The sequence below is a fragment of the Trachurus japonicus genome, chromosome 5, assembly GCF_045865225.1.
Source record: "Trachurus japonicus isolate A0001 chromosome 5, Traja_1.0".
In the NCBI taxonomy this organism is placed as follows: Eukaryota; Metazoa; Chordata; class Actinopteri; order Carangiformes; family Carangidae; genus Trachurus; species Trachurus japonicus.
In genome coordinates, this window is record NC_140911.1 from 36,288,456 (window position 1) to 36,306,327 (window position 17,872).

At 41.3% G+C, this 17,872-nt stretch overlaps 1 protein-coding gene across 4 annotated transcripts in view; it reads left to right on the forward strand.

Moving 5' to 3' along the window:
• arhgef10la (Rho guanine nucleotide exchange factor (GEF) 10-like a) overlaps positions 1–4,055 on the forward strand; it is a 128,507-nt gene extending 124,452 nt beyond the window's left edge. For 3 of the 4 annotated variants that reach the window (XM_085777773.1, XM_085777775.1, XM_085777774.1), the window contains one exon: positions 264–4,049. In XM_085777773.1, coding sequence (XP_085633899.1) covers positions 264–814 — 551 coding nt within the window. In that variant the 3' untranslated portion in view covers positions 815–4,049. Of the gene's footprint in view, positions 1–263 lie in introns of all 4 variants that reach the window. The other variant, XM_085777776.1, reaches the window with a different exon arrangement.
• Positions 4,056–17,872: the final 13,817 nt, after the last annotated feature.

The following is a 17,872-nucleotide window of genomic DNA, read 5'->3' on the forward strand; positions in this document are numbered from 1 at the left end:
CATATTCCGAGTGAGTTTATTGAATAATATGTAAATACACCACAAACTATAGCTACAGTCATTACTGTACCACCGTGAATTATGATGAATAATTTACAGAAAACTGTTGATGACGTATTTTATGATCCAACATTGGCTTTCAGTTACTCTCACTTGACACAACTGCAACTTGGCTCATGAAGTCTTTTAACTTCCCAAAGAGGAGCAGTGTCTGTTTTCTCTGTGGGTCTCATATCTATATTCTGTCTGCCTGCCTGCTACAGGGAAGGGCATGGTCTCTCTAAACGCCCACTGTGGGCCTGTCGACTTCCTGGTCGCCACCACCAGCAGCTTGTCTCCTGAACTGCTGAAGAGGGATTCTGTCGGGGATAGCCCAGACTCCGCCTGCGGAGGCGAGGACCGGAGCGACACCTCCTCCCAGGAGTCCCTGCAACAGTCCAGCTCCTACCAGGGAGAGGGACGAGGCAAGAGACGTGGCGTCCTGCTGCAGTACAAGCTGCGCTCCACGTCGGGATTACCCGGGCGGCCGCTGACGGCCCTGGGAGACGAGGCGCTGGACTCCTCCCTGGAGTCTCTGGAGCACAGCGTGGAGGATGGATCTATCTACGAGCTCAGTGACGACCCAGAAATGTGGGTCAAGGGGCGTCCTTGCGAGAGGGACGGGGGACGCAGAGACAGGGTGATCTCTGCAGCGGTTATCTCCGGAGGCAAGGGCTTCCGCAGGCTGAAGGAAGGAGCTCCAGCAGGTACTAGGACAAGTATGGAGGGGTTAGAGAATATCCTCATGGTGTGGCAGCTCCCACTCACAGTGTGATATGGAAAATGATATATCGTAAGGTGATGCGTATTTATAGATGTCAACTTAAAGCTTGAAGCTCAGCCTTGAATAACCTGTTCCATAAATTCAAGAGATTTGAATATATGATGAGAAGGTGTTGCCACTGTAACAGAGCTTGACACCCTCTGTGGAGTAAAAAAAAAAAAATAGACACTCTGGTTACTAGAAGTACTGTGAGTCCACAGGACACTTTGAATGTTCACGATTGTGAATCTTCATCATCTTCATCTTCCCAGCAGCGGCGGATGCTGCCACAGATTAGGTCCGTGTGATTGTTTTTGATGTGGTTGCCTTAGTTAGGATTGATATGCTGCAGTTTAACCTCATCATCGCTGCGCTGCGTCTGCTCTGCCACATTTATTTAGTGTGAAGGACTTCAGTGTGAGCACCCATGGACAACATGTCTTTGAGACGCAGCCTTTGTTGAATCTGCCAGGCTCCACGGAGTTAGAGATGGACGTCTTTTATCTGATCCTGTGGGGAGAGATCCCATCTGTTTGGAGCTGAAAGCTGGGGACTCCCACTGCATCACAAAGTACATTAGCATCACTTTATTAGCTTTGCCAGCTTTTCTCCCGTCCCATACAATGTGAATGTAAGATACCTTCTATTGTGTCTCGAAATTCAATCTGTGCTCTCTTAAAGAAAGAACTTCATTTTTCCTGTTTTTGTTGCAGCTGTTGCAATTTTGTTTTTGGTTCAGAAAATGAGATGCCTCCATGAGATGGCTACAAAAACTTTGTCCAGAACCAACTGACTCGAAGAACAAAAGTTATGAAAGAAAGATGATATTACTCCACATTACAGAGCTATATTTGCACTGAAAGAATGCTACTATTATTACAGGTTTATCTGAGGAAATGAAACTCTATAGTGCCACATTTTAGAGTATTATCTTGCCTGTGTACTGTAAATGGCAGACATCTGTTTCATTATTCACTGTCATCTACCAGATAGATAAAACAAATGCGCACACAGTCTCGTTAATACACAGATGTCATTAGCTGGAAACCCCAGTTACACATCAAAAGCAAATCTCTATTAATGAATGATGAAATAAAAATGCTGCAGTCATCTAAACTGCTATTGGCTATGTATCAACTCTGGGAACTTATGAGATAAAACACCAACACGCATGTTTAATGCACATTCATTTTAAATATACATACAAGATGATTCTGATTGAAGATGGTGTTTTACAATACATAGTCAACACCAGTCAGTGCTGCAGTTAACATTGATTTATATTATCTGTAAAATTAACCAGGACTCGTCCCATCAACACTTGTTTTCCTTGCTAATATAAATAATGTAAATATTTGTAATTTAATGCAAACATTAATATTTTATGATCAGGATACGAGGACGCACATCAACAGCTTGTCATTCCTGTCTAGTTAAAACCTCACATCTCCATTTGTGGTGGTTATCGTGTCTTCAGATCATTTGAAACATTTACATGGTCTGTCTTTAATCTGATATGCTTAGAAAACAATTTTAGAACCACATGGAATGATATGAAATGCATTATTGTTAGCCTATGTACAGGTTGTTCTCTTTTTTTTTAACTTGTGAAATGAAATAATTTGTAAATACACTGTGTTTATCCTGGAGTATATTGAATCTGAGCTGGTATGAGAAGAACTCAGTGGTACTAAGTGAATGTGTGAAGTGTTGTTTTTTTGTTTTTTGTGTTTTGCTTCATGGCCTCTTAATTCAAAGTCAGAGCAGTGTTGGTAGGTTTGCAAACACGGACTATTGACATTGGCATTTTGTCCTGCAGAGAAATCCAAGAAGTTAATACTTCACAGACCACATCATTGACGGTGTGTTGACACAGTAGGCAGAGGCTGCACAAGTATCCAACTATGAACATTGCTTTGTGGATTGTCAGCAGACCAAGCAATGGTGAAGGTTATGGTATATAATTTTCCTCCACCTGTCTCTACCTAGCCCTCCTTCCACACATGGAATCACTGCTTATCCCTCCATCACAGATGAAGCATAAAATTCATGCTTTGTATTTCCCCGAGGCACATCGGGGCTTATTTTCCCTTTTCTTCTTCTCTTCACAACCGAAACTCAAAAGCATTTAAACATCCTGCCGTCAGTCAAAATCATTAAAAAAATATAAATAAATAACAAAGATGATGTAAACTGTCCTCAGATGGTGTCATCTAAATGTAAATCTCAATGTCACGTCAGAAACGTACTCTTATTCATGTGCGAGTCAATGCTGCTGGAACTCCAACCCCCTCATGGTCACCACAGAGGTTGTTTGTTCAACCTTAGCCAGAGGATGAGCGGCGTGCTCCTGCCTGACTAGCCTGATGAAATATACATGATTCCTTTGCTGAAGCTGATGTGCAGTCGGCATTGTCGAGCTGTTTCACTAGCTTATGTGCTAACAACTGAGATTTAATCTCAGTGTGTATGTTGACCTTTGATGGACACTGACTCATTCCTTCCATTTGCTTCTATGTGCACAGGTATTACCCTTACTCTGAATATTAATGCTCACAAATGAACGTACTGTACTACTAATTAGAACTGTTACTGTGCTAATTAAGAGGACACCAGCAGTGTTGGTATTTTCAAATGAAATTTGTTTTCTTGCAGTATTAAAAGTTATTGCGGTTTATCAAAAAAATGGGATCTTATTTTTGTAGATTTGTTGTTGTTTCATCAGTTCTGACAACATGTGCTCCACAAGGTAACAGCTGAGAACTGGGACTTAAAATCAAAACAAAGAGTTAAGGCGAGAAAGCTGGTTTAAACAAACACATTGAAATACTGAAAAGAAAATATAGACATAAAATTATTACTCAAATTATGTCCACAATTGACCAACCATCCTCCAAGCTCCACTTTGACCTACTCTACAGGCACATGTGACATAAGGAGGTGTCACTTTAAGTTCTACCCACTGCAAAAGTTTACAGTGTATGATTATCTGATTATTTGTGTTTCTTCACGATGTAGCTACGTTCCCAGTTCTCAGTCTGGAAAGCACAAGATTGCCAAAACTTGATGGTCAGACCTATGAAAATACTTAACAGAAGTAAAGGCAATAAACCGCATGAGTGTTACTCTTGATGCCATGGCAGGCATGTGGAAACAGTGCTTGTTTCCTTTTGGTACAGTAATTTAATGTTACATGTCTAAACATTGTCTAACAAGCTTATGCTAAAATAAAACATGTTTAAACATGAGAGTGAATTTGATCTTTTTATATGACTGATTAAGGATGAGGATAGAGGCAACTGGCATTAGGGCGCTTTCCGGTTTTAGGGATATATTGTACATGTGCAGCATTATTATGCTAATGAAGTCTTACTTTTCCTGTTTCTCTGTGACTCAGCAACAGAAAATCCTGTCTTTGATCATATCATCTGGATTATCTTCTTACTTTTTGGGTGTTTGGTTATTCAAATTACAATGAGCTTACCTCTACATCTACTCAGTGCTTTAAAAAAGAAGAGAAAAAAACAACACAAATCTTTCTCACTTTTGTGAAGTACAAGTACGAATACAGAGACTGAACGGGGAAAACAGAATCTGATGTAATGCCTTTTAATTTTTCACTCAGATGTGTTTCATCTTCAATACGCTCCCCTCTAGACATCACATCACAGGTCACAGTCCAGTTTATTTGTTTCTTGTTGCTGTCTCAAGAGCTCTGCTGTCTTCAAATGCAAGACACCGTCAGTTTTACAAGTAGGCTTGATGTTACAAAAAAGAAAAAGGGGGGAAAAATCATTGATCAATGCTTTAGTTAGAGGACAGAATATTGGAGTGACTGAATTTACCAAAATTGACAGTTTAAGTAAAACCTCCTTGGTAAAGAATTGCCGTGGAGACTTGGTTTTGTCACATCCTTTATGCCTCTTCACCTTCATCCTATGTGGAGTGCCAGAGGCTTATGTCGTCGCTGGCACACAACACTTCAGGGAGGCAGGAGGATTGTTACAAGCCAGCTCAAACTGCAGGTGAAAACACACAGGGGAGCCCCCTACTATTTCCCATCCTCCTCTCCAACCCCCTCCCCCTCTGGATCCTTCCTGCCTGCCTGGCTGTGTTTTCTATCCTCCTGTCTCCTGTCTCCCAACAAGTGTCTGAGAAGTCTGCACAGAATACAAGTGTGACAATCCATCATTGTAGGAAATGAGGCGGTGTGCCATTTCCTCATGACCAATCATCAGGTCAAAGCGTGCTGTCGCCCTTTGACCTCAACGTTACGTTAACAGCCTTCTCTTCCTACTAACTCCACATGAAGCTGTCAGGCCACATGAAAGCCCACCCACCCTATTCCTCCACATGCGGGGGTTGCACAACCACTGACCCTCAGGCCCAGGTCCATTTCTACCCCTCAGCCTTCTTCCTTAGCTCTACCACTTTGTTTAGCACACAGCAGGGGTAGGGGTATCCCTATTCTCTTTGGGATCAATGGATGGGTGACATCGGCCTTCAAACAAAGATTTTTTTGGACCACACTACAAGCTAGCAACACACTTCCCAGAATGCAGCAACCAAACAGACACATAAATTATAATCCTTAAAGGATAATTACCGTTTTTTTACAATCTGGACCTTATTTCTAGCATAAAATACGATCATTCACTCACCCAGATAACTTTGGTGTCATTACAAGTCGTTCCGACGAAATTAGCTCCAGCCGAGAGCCGCGTATCCGTATGCGAGAACACGGGGCACTGCAATGCAGCCTCTAAATAACACATTATGTGCAGAGAAACTCATTCATTTCACCAATATTTTGTTATGATACACGAGTGCTATTCCCCTCTGAGTCCGGGGTTAGCTGTTATCAACATTCGGGGTCTGTAGGTTGACCTACTGACCTCTGACCTGGATGATGTCATCTCTGAGCGCTGCCCGGCTCATTCTGATTCTGATAATAATCATTTTGCTTCATCATCTGGGTCCATTTTTTGCGCAACTAGCCGGAGCTTTAGTGAGTCCAGGTTGTGGAGAGGAAGCCTGTGGAAGCTGAACTTCGTCCAGCTGCTCATTTTGTTCTGACAAGTCGGAAACACGCAGAAACGAACCGTAGCATTAGCGGTAGCAACAAGCCACGATGCGCGGCGCTCAGAGATGACATCATCCAGGTCAGAGGTTAGTAAGTCAACCTACAGACACCGGATGTTGATAACAGCTAACCCCGGACTCAGGGGAATAGCACTAACAACATACAGTATATTTCTCTGCAGATAATGTGTTATTTAGAGGCTGCATTCTGCTGCCCTGTAGACTTGCATTATATGGATAAACGCGGCTCTCGGCTGGAGCTAATTTAGTGGGAACAACTTGTAATGACACCAAAGTTATCTGAGTGAGTAAATGATCATATTTTATGCTAGAAATAAGGTCCAGGTTGTAAAAAAAACGGTAATTATCCTTTAATCCTTTTGCCTATATATTCGACCCCGTTCTTCATAGAAACCTTTTCTAAAATCGCCAGTACGCTGTTTGTTTTGCTCACTAATGTAATATCATTATTGCAGATTTGCATGGTGGTCCTACATTTCTGCATATTTTTATGTCTGATTATGCCTGAAATTCAACATTTAACATACATCGTATTCCAGTAAGGTAGCCCCTTACCACTCTGTTGCAGGGGGCAAGGGGTTGAGGGCAGGGGTGGAGGTAGGGTGAAGGGAAGCAAATGACAAATGAGCTTGGGCCTCATTCCCACCACTAGCCCACAGGAAATTATGTAGAAAAGTCAAAGCTAAAACTAACCATTAATTATGGGCTAAACGAAAAGAGTCAGATGGAGATTCAGGTGTGTATAGCAACATTTAGATAATTACAGTACATGACTAAACTGATCACAGCCAGCTGAGGCTTTCAAAATACTGTTGCTTTCTGTAAACCAGCTTGAGGCAGAAACTACAAAAATGTTACACAAATACAAACAAGCAGTGATGGTTTTTTTTTCTTATGAAATGTTGAGATGTCTTCCCCAGTCGTGCAGTAAATCAGTTCTATATGCATAACCTGTGTGTCAGAACAAAACAATGCATTCACTGCCATTAATATGCCTCCTCACCCTCTGTGGATGTGTATAATCTAGGCTTTGTTTACTTGTACTCTTTTCATTTTTGCCTCAAGCTCTCATTTACCCAGCGTTTTTTTTTTGGCTCGTAGATGTTATCTTGGGAGCGCCCAATACGCAAACCAGCATCCCAGCATCCCAGCATCCCAGCAACACAATGAGGATCACACCACAACAAGGAGTCTCTCTGAAAGGGTTCATAAAACTCCAGTGAGAATTGCGAGTGTAATACTGATCTGATAAAGCAGTGCTGAATTGCACCTTGTACCTGGGTCAGCAGAAGAACACAGCCCTGCCTGGAAGCACAATGACAAAATGAGAGGCCCAACTGCTGTGTAAGCTTTTCACTGTTGAGACTCAAACAGTATGGGGCGCCGTAAATATGTGTTTCTGGTGCGACCCCCCCCCCCCCTTTTTTTTTTTTTTTTTTAGAAAACCTTTCTATAGATATTTTCTGCCAATTAACCCTGCTCCAGAAGAGATTTGCCTATCTTGAGCCCCAGCTTTGCGCCTGTGCAGCTCACGGCGTCACTCTCCCGACGTCTCAGGTATAATTTGCATGCCTCGGTCAAGGCTAAACTGAAGCGGATGAAGCATTGCAGTTTTGAAGGTCTCCCTGCTTTATCTGCAGACTCCTAAAAGCCAGGCATATTTGCATTGCTTTTCATTTCCACAGGCTTGGCAGTGGGAATGATAAAGGAAGAGCAGCACACTGTACAAACCTTTCTTGACAAAGGAGGAAGTAGCTAATGATTTGCATACGGAGAATGCGGGGATAAGGCCCACACAGGGCTGCCTCAGGTGTTATTATCGCCCTCCATCAATGCTCGGAGCTGATGGCTGTCAGCGTGCTCGGTGCAGCCCCACAGAGAGCGGCTGGGTCACATCTTGGGTGTCTCCCCTAGCAAAATCCCTGTCATATGATGAAAAAAAAAACCATTTCAATAGTGGGTATTGTTTTCCAGTTCATCAGCTTCTGGATCTGAGAACTGAACTCCCCCCTATGCCTGCTCAGCGCTCAGACCCATCAATCTCTCATTGCTTTATGCAGACCTGTCTTTTACAATGCTCTCACCGCTGCTCACACGTATATTTTATTTACCACATTTAAATCATGCAAAAGATTGATGAAATTTTGATCACTGTACATTATTCAACTTGTCCCCCAGGAGAGGGGTCTGCTTAATGGCATGACACCAAGCCTGTATTGAATAGTTAACATCTCCAACAATATTTATTTCTTCGTCTATCAATTTGTCCAGAGCTACTGAGAAATAATGCAGCTCCGGCCTCATAACAGTGGGATCTCTGTGATGTTTTCTTGTTGCTGCAGCTTATTTTAGTTATGGCGTTATCATGTTTATTTATTTTTATTTTTTTGCAGTCTGTAAAATCATAGTAGGTGATGTGCGGCTGAGGAGTTTTATAGGCAATTTCCTGAAAACACATTTATATAATGTCTCAGATCCAATACTCCTAGTTCCACTTCTTATTTACTATCACACGTATAAACATGCCAGTTTTACATGCTCTGCACTTCTCACTGTCCTGCAGTGTTTTATTTTCTGAGACTGTTTGGGCCTTTGAAGGGTGACCTTCAATTCATATATCTATTGCTATAACTCTCTGCTACTATCTCAGTGGGACCTCTGTGGAGAAGATAAAAATTTCTTTTTATGTCTCGCAGTGAATCAAGTCACTTTTATGCCAACATTCCTCTGACTATTCAAACAAAATGAGAATGTTAGCATTCAAGTCCACTCGTTCTCCTTTTTGCATCCCTGTTGAATTTGGATGCCAGCCAGAGAGCGTCTGTGAAGTAAATAACGTGTTGAATGTGGCTGTAACCTGGATGCGTTTCACCACAGAGGCAAAAATAAGACAAATCATTTTCGGCATCAAAAATAACAACATCTTATCCTTGCTCTCACTGTCTGTCTGCGTGACACACCTGTGCAATACTTGCATCACCTGAGTCTGTGCAGCACTTTGGTCAAGTTTAATGTTTTCCTTGCTGTGACTCTCACTCCGTACCTTTCCAACATGCTCCTCTATGTTCTTCAACAACTCCCTCTCCCTCCGTCTCTCTCTCTCTCCTCCACCTCATTCCTGCTTCTCGTTCTCCCTGGGGGAAGAGATGTACAGTTCCTTTTAGTGCTTTTGTCCTCTGCGTGACAGATGGAGCCTATTAAACACATTTTCGTTTGTATTATGGTAAATAACATGGCCATGTTTGTGTAATAATACTGTTCCCTTGACAGTACCACAATACAAGAGGAAGTCATGTAGCCATCCTGTCATGGGTTTACTATGTACACTCAGTGTGCCACATCCGTGATTTTTGGTATAGTTGGATTCAGCCAAGCTGCAGTTTCTCAGTTGTTGTTTTGATTGCAGCTCTGCTCATCAAGCCTGATCTCACAGAAGGGGAGTGTGACTGAATAATCAACTTTCTCCACAAGGCATTAGAGCTGACAACCACATGCATGGCACAGTTCAAATTCTTGCTTTTTTTTTCCCTCTTCAAAGGTATAGAAAATCAATATCAGCAGTGGCAGGTATGATATTTATTCAAAATGCACTCCCTCTCTTGATAAAAAGAGGAAAGAGGGGGTTAGGCTTTGCAGGAAGCTTGGCAGCTTAGACACTGTCTGTTTTATAGTGTGGACATTCACAGTAACCAGCGATGACAGTTTCTATTTTTAAACCCCTCACTCCTCTGAGAGAGATCCTGAAATCCAACACTCTCACAGCAGCGGGCTGGGACAGTTAGAATTCTGATTTTAAATTATAGGATAGGAAAAATTATGTCATTTGGGCGTTAGTAACAAGTCATAATTATCTGTTACCAGCCAGATGTTATGAGGATATGCTTTACATTGTTACACAACTCCTCCAACTTGAAGAACCCCATAGTTCTGATACGACCCATGGGAGTGTCTCCTGTGATAGCGCCCCTGCAGGTGCACTGCACATTGGTTTCCATGGTTACAATGATGCACACAGAAAGTGCAAGATCAGTGTACCTACCTTTGTTGCCATGGTTATGTAGCCCCAATGTTTCGCTACATAACCATTAATAATCTTTAAAATTCAAGAAGTGAAAATTAAAGTAAAATGTGTTTAATTAAGAGATCTGCAATATACTTAAGTTCAATTAAAAACAGAAAGAAACGCATAAAGGCTAATGATAGGCTAATATCTAGGTTGGTGTATAGATCAAGGGAGAATACAAATAGTAGCCCAATGTTTTTTTTTTCACTCGGTTGTTTGGAGGTCCCTTATTATGTTGTTTTTCAACCATTTCATGTGTAAACCACGTCCACTCCACACCCGAGAATAACACACACACACACACACACACACAAGAATAATAATTTGTTTTAAAAATATTTTTATGAGCCTTTTTTTAAATCAATTAGGCTACTAGACATTGAAAAACTCTTACCCTTAATCATGTTGTCTGGTTTCAGTCAATCAATTAACAGTAATTTTATAAGAATTGATCAGTTGTCATAGAGTCCTATTCATTCTGTTCATCATAGGTAAACCTTTGTGGTAGTTACCTGAATAACCAACCCCAAACCCACGCACTGGTTAGAGGAAATTCTGTACAGTGGTGGGGTAGACGGCCCTTGGTGTGCTAATAGCACCCCGCTGGCCTGCCTGTATGTTCTTCTTTCCCCCATAGGTTGCAGCTATAGCCACGGTAGGCGTAGGCGGTGTAGGCTACCCTCATTAATGAGGCATGGTTATGTGCTGCCGGTGTGGTGCAGTGGCCTGGCCCTTCATGCCTCAACCCTATTATTCCTTTTCTTTAATACATCCCACACTCTCACACCTCACTACATCTCACACACAACCAACACAGGCACTGATTATACTGATGCTTACACCTTAGTGTTTTCCAAATATTTTGGTTGGATTAATTTCCATTGGGAAATTGATTCTTTTGAACTGTGTCTCCCTTCTTTTGTTGCGGCCATTGAACTGGGCAGTGCTACAGTTACTAAAGTAACAGTCTGTATTTGGGAAGGTTCAGGAAAAGATGGCAAGAAATACGTCTGCAATGTGATGGCTTTTGTTGTCATGGCAACAATAATAACATTGTGGTGGACACACCGCTCTCCTGTGTTTGGTTGCAAAACAACAAGTAACAAATCTGTCGATGATCTAATTCTGAATTTGAGAAATATTTTCAGAATGATGCTGAATCACGGTGTCCTGGACCGTAAATGGTTTCTATAGTGTTACAGATCCCACTGAGACTCAAGCTCCCACTCCTCAACGCTCAATGCAGTTTTTAGTTTCAGATCATTGTTTATTTTTGGTGAAGTCACTGCAGCTCACTGCGACTTTCTATAAGTCGATGAGCAGCTGCGCTTAGCTCAAAAGCTAACGTGTTTACATAAGCATTTGTACTTAACCAGCCTTGTGACCTCTGATGGTTTGACTAAACAAGTGGGTCATTGCAAAACTATCCAGCGGCCACAGAGACATACGCATGTTTTTTTGGACGTTGCATGATTTTTTTTCCTTTAGCTTGTTTCAGTCAGAACTGTAGAAATGATCATGTCAGTACCTAGATATATCAGTAATGTTGCTTTTTTCTCACCAGTTAAAGTCACCTGCAGAGTGACCACAGTGTGTATAAGCCATGCCCTTCTTCATGTACTATGCTGGTGTACTGGACTCACATTTTCAACAACTGTTTAATATAGAATACTGGTAACAACACTCAGTAGCACAGAGCACAGCATTAAATGCCACAAAATGGTCATTCATTTTAGCCACATGCAAGGACTGAGATTGGCCTGTATGATCCTGCAGTAAGGCTGAATCAGAGTGTGCAAAGGTAACACCAAGAATAAAAACTGTAGGTGCAACTTGCTCAATTTGCATTTTTCAAGTGACTTACAGGAGAGGGGCAACACTAAAGCTTGAGTTCAGCAGGAGCTTTCCTATGCTAAAAACAAACATACTGTAAGCAAACATTTGATCACTATAAAGCTTTACCCTTATACGTAAATTTAAAAAAAGATTTGAGAAATGAAAAATAGCCTTAATTATGTGTGTCTTATTTTAGTTGTTGTTTTGGTTTGTTTTGTTTTATGGTGCACAGCTAGCCTGAGTATACCGCTGCCTTGCGTGTGATTTTATTTGCTCTGCAAGTCAGCCTGGAAACCATGGACCAGTTTTTCCCTGAACGAGGGAGCCAATCACAGAACAGGGGAGGGGGCAGCAAGACGATGACGACACACCGAAGCTACTTTGTTGATAGCTTGTCGATCCAACATGGTGGCAGATGCCTGTTTTAAGTATGATCGGGTATGATTGATACGATTGGCTAAGCTATGTACAGACGCATTTGATAGACATTCCTAGCACCCAATAAACAGCTTTGGGCTTTCGTAAACCAGGCCTCAAATACAAAAAAATGAATTGGTGGTTCTCAGACCGAATCTCAACCTATTGAGATGAGGTCTGGTGTTAGCCAGGCTATTGCACAGCTGCAATGTTTGAATATCACCCCAGAATCAGTCAAATCTTATGTAATCTCTTCTGATTTGTAATTTGAAAGAAAAAGGGGGAAAAAAGTGGCATCTGTCAGGTCTGCAAGTTTAGCCACATCCAAATTCACCCCCTCTCCGCTTCACTTCTAAAGGATAGTCCTCACCCAATGTGCACTGTGAACACTTGGAGACAGGGTCACACTTGGAATATACAAGCAGGAACTCAGTCAGTGCTGTGAATTCCTGAACAGTCGGCCATACTGTAGTGTTGTTGCCCAAGTACAAACTGATGCCCATAATGTCAGTTTACAGACACAGTCTTCAATTGGACACTTTGCATAATAGGAGCCGTATGAACACAGCGGTAATATCAGACCAGCTGTCAACAAGATACATATAGCCCACTGGTTTCATTTTTGTTTTGAAGACGTGAACACAATAAATGCAGAGAAGCGTTCTTTGATATCCTTGTTTTGAAACAGATGGGTCTGGCTGGTTTTTACTCATTGCTTGAGGAAGTTGTCACAGACTACATCAAAATGGGCCATGCAGAAAAATAAACCAATGGTTATTGAGGCGATTATGTTGCTGCAGTCTGAAGTGTTTCTGTACTTACCAGACTCTGCAGGATATTTATTTTATTATTATTTATTTATTTATTTTTGGGAGGGGGTGGGGTGGGGGGTCCAGTCTCATCATTAATACAGGATTACCCCTTTGGCATGTGTTCCCAGTTTAATTTAACTGTTTACTATGGTAGTGTTTGAGAATTACCATACAGCCACAGGGATTCCAACTCTTAGTCAAAAAAAAAAAAGGTGGAAAATAGAATAAATTCCATACCCAAAGGGCCCTTCATTGTCATATTAACAAACCAGGTGGCACAAGGGTAATTGTACACAGTATAAATGGACGGAGCAGACAGAATGTGTAATTGGTTGGTGTGTTTAAGGTTTAATGCTCATACAAGATGAAAAGCTTGGTGAGAGGGTGTCAGGGACAGTTAAAGCATTTCAAGAATGTTATTTTGGGCACTGTGTAGAGGATGGTAATACTGTTGATGGATTGAGAACAGTAGTCTACACTCTACTTTTGATCAGACGATGATGGTTTTCAGTGAGGGTGAGCTGGAGGATAAGAGAGGTAGCTTATTTATCACTACTTACAGTTTGTATTAGGGATGGTGTGTGATCACACGTTTTTTGCTGCTGATACTGATACTGATCATGAATAAGATAAGATGTAATCATTTCTGTTGGTTGTCGGCTGTTGGTTGATCACTCAGTTCTGTAGATGCAATTTCATTGGTTAGTGCAAATATAACCGTGAGTCACATATGTGTAAATGTAAAAGTTCTGAACACTTATTTCAAACTATAGTCTGTATTTTCTGAGAATGAACCCAACACAACGTGGCTCTGAGGTCTGCCCCAGAGGAATGGAAGTGCACAGCTAGCAAATAAACAACATGCTAGACAGAAAAAACAGCAACATGGAGGATGAAGCAGCGACACCTCTGATGCCAGCTTTCATCATTAAACCTTCAACCCCTTGAATCCACAGGACTGGGAAAAGTGAACAAGGAGATTTGAGCATTTCTAACAATTCATGTAACCCAAACCAAGTAGGCCTAAACATTTTTATTTCCGAGGAGAAGAGGCCGATGACATTTGACGAGGGCTTGAATTAACCAAGGTGCAGTGCAAGCTTTAACCAACAACAGGGTACAGCAGCCTACATGTACTGAAACTGTGGACTTATTCATCACAGGATTTTATGCACTACTGGAGAACTGTGAGTATGGGGAAGTGCACATTGAACTTCTGAGGGACAGACTGGTAGTGGGTCTTAAAGATTCATCACTGTCAGAAAGGATGTAAGTTGACACCCTCACCCTCACAGAAGCTATCACAATGGCTAGACAGTCAGAGGAAATAAAGCGGCAACAGACTGATTTGAGAGAAGAGATGAGTGCTGGTAAAGGAGCCATGGATGCTGTGCGTATCAAGAGAGGGAAAGTGCAAAAATATGAAGCCAAGGAACAGACACAGGGACAACTACAGGCCAGAAAAACAGTGCAAAGCAAAGTGCTACACAAAGCATGCCCAAATTGTCGAAATCACCCTTTCAGCCGGTATTTCAGTGCTCAACTAAGAGAGCAGAATGACACAACCGTGGAAAAAGAGGACATTATTGGAAAGTCTGCAGGTCAAACTGCACAGTAAATGAGGTTTCTGGGGACGTGGATAGACTGTTTTTTAGCTGAGGTGGCTACTGGTTGACATCAGCATAAGAGGCAGTAAGGTAATGTTATATATACCGGGGCTGATGTTCCAGCCAAGTCTAAAGGTGTTTAAAGGAGACATGCACAGAGGCAAAAAGCACAGATGGTTCTGGTGGAGCAAAACTGATACAGCTAAAGTAAGACTGTCAAATAGGTGTCACAGCGATTGAGCAGCTACAGTGAGACTGAGGCTCGTAGCCAGAATTGACACCACAGACCAAATATCCTCTCTTGTCTTTGATGGACTCGGGCTTCTTCAGTTGCCTGACTTGCCTCACACCATTAATCTCAAACCTAATAGTAGCCTACCCACCAAACTAGACACCAAGAACTTCCACAAAATATCCCATCTAAAGAGTTAGTTCCCGATACGTCGTTCATCATGCTGGGCCCTACTACTGCTATAATGGGCACAGACACTGATAGTTGCTAATTAATGCTAACATCTGAATAGAATACAGAGGAACAGAAAAGCCAGCCAAAGAAAATGTATTTTTCTCATATTTGCATGTAAAATCTTCAAAAAAAAGTACACCACAAACACAGTTGGCCGCGTATTGCCTTCATTTTTCAGCACCAGATTTTGTCACTTTGTTGGTCCATTATTTTGTTCCAGTCTGAAATTGCAGAGATTTTGTGCAGTTATCCATGGTCCACAAACTATGAATAAGATTTTGGTGAGGTACTGACTTTTTCTTTAATCTAGTTCCAACTTAAACAGCACAGCCAAGTTTCAGCTCAGCCAGTAAAAAATCTCTCAAGATTTTCTAAATGAATTTCCACAAAATTTGGTATACAGTTACTGTAGATATCCACGGTTTCTAAACAATTGATTCAAATTATCTGCCGACTTTGCTAACCCCCTGACTTCTCCTCCTCAGTAGTGTTGACTGATCTGGGTTAGTTTTGGTATTCAGTATAGAGAAATGCACATTTTTGTCAAGGTGTTCAATTATCTCTTGTTTTGGGCAAACCTTGAACTTCTCAGGTTCCATTTTCTGTTTCTGTATTCGATAGGGACAGTGACTAGGTTTTAGAAATGACCTCCAACAGTGTGTCAACATAAACAGTACCATAGACTCAGTTAATTTTATTTGGTGTTTTGAATAAATATGGTTCTATTTTTGTATTTATTCTTTTGATTGGCCATTTATTACTCTTTTGCAGCCATGTAATCCACGTGGTGGTAATCTGATGTATGGTTAAAGACAAGGGGCATGTTAGTTAAAAATGTGATACACACCAACAGTACAGTTATGTATAGCTCTTTTATAATTGTACAGTAACAGTACACATATCCTAAAATTATAATTGTGTGTAGCTCTCACCACTTCATCTCCCATGTTAAAAGGTGTTTGGGACATACAGTAAAAGTGTGCACTATGAAATCCTTTCTACAAATTAGAGATGAATGAGTGGGCTATGCATCTGGCTTTGTCCCTGCCACCATCATAAGGTTGAAAAAACAGAACCAGACCAGTCACCTGTAAAACTAATGGCAGCATCAACCTCATCTGTACATTGTTTTTAGTGCTAGCTGGCAAATGTTTGCCTCTAGTCTTCGCTGTCACACATAGTTAAACAGGACAAGCACTTCATACTGAAATGAGATGTGCTTTTCACTGCTCAGTCTGCGCCCACTGAGTGGCAGATGAGTTTTTATACAACAAATCTTTCTATTGGCTGCTCCAATTTTCTTTTTTCTTTGCATCAAACACGTAAACTGTCTATTGTATCTAACCCTAACTGTTGCCACCAGGTCAGTGCAATTCAGCTGTGTCGTCTGAGTGGGACACACAAATGATTAACTTGTGGATAAGGTTACCTCTTGCCCGAGAAGGAAATAGGCTATTACCCTGCAGGTGGTTCAGAGACCTCTGGTTTACTAGAGGTAATATTTTATGTTAGATATCTTATCCGATACTCATTGTGGTACAAGTGCAGGCTACAAACCTTTAACATGTAATGGCCCCACGAGTGTGAAGTCACCACTTACAGTAAGAGAGGCATTTCCTCTTTGCTCTGTAATTGAAACAAAGAAACCAAGAAAAGACAGACATGTACTTGTACATGTTTTTCTCTGCTAATGTGCCTATTACTTATTGCTTAAATGGTTATTATTACTTTAATATGTTTGACCTTTTATTATACCATAAGAAAAGCAGCAAACATTATATCCACTCTCTGGGTGTAGCTAGATAGCTGTAAAGGGTGCACATTGTTTGTTGGTAAAAAGTTTTAGAGAAGTGAAGAATAATACCATGGTGTTATATCTGTAGTCGGGTTTTTCTTATGCATTTTTATTGATAAACCCTTGCTGTGTTTTCATGCTTTGAAATATATTGTATTTGTCTCTCACAGTCAAATTATGACCACATGATAAAGCTGCTGTATACACCTCTGTATGAGCAGAATGATGAAAGAGAAACTGTAGGATTTTCAGTTGAAACCTTTTGCAATAACCAAGTAATAATCTACATCTCAACCCAAATATTGACAAATTAGATATTCAGTTTTAAGGATATTACCCAGCAGTACCCTGACACTTATTCCATGCCATCGTGCCTCACCCCAAAAACAATGATGTAACAATTCACTGTATCTACAAAAACTCACGATACTTTAAAAAGGCTCATTCTCTCACTCACCCACACCCACAAACTGTGGCCTCACACCTACCACCTACTGAGCTGTCTGTGGAGCTGCACTCACTCCTGCTCTACCACAAAACCACAATATGCATCACTGGCAAAACATTATTGCACCAGTGCACTTATCTTACACTGTCTGTCAGCATAGGTTTTAGCACACTGTTACACCTCCCAGTCCTGGCAGCAGTTATGCCTACGTTCAACAATCTTCCTAATCTGTACTTCATTTTGCTCAATTTAACCTCATCAGGGTAAACTGACTGCTTGACTGTAACACATAACCATACCTTGCTCTTCAACTGGGATGTCTCAATCTCTATCTATATCTAAGGGTCTCAGCATTTACAATGATGTCACTGAATGTTCAGTGAGTGACACGTACAGTTCTGCCAACTGTATGTGTGTTGATGTAAATGCAAAAGACAGCATGTTGTATAATGTGTTTGCATGTCTTCTTCTGCAGCTGAGCTACCAAGACAACAATATGTGCAGGGCAAATAAAAATATTCTT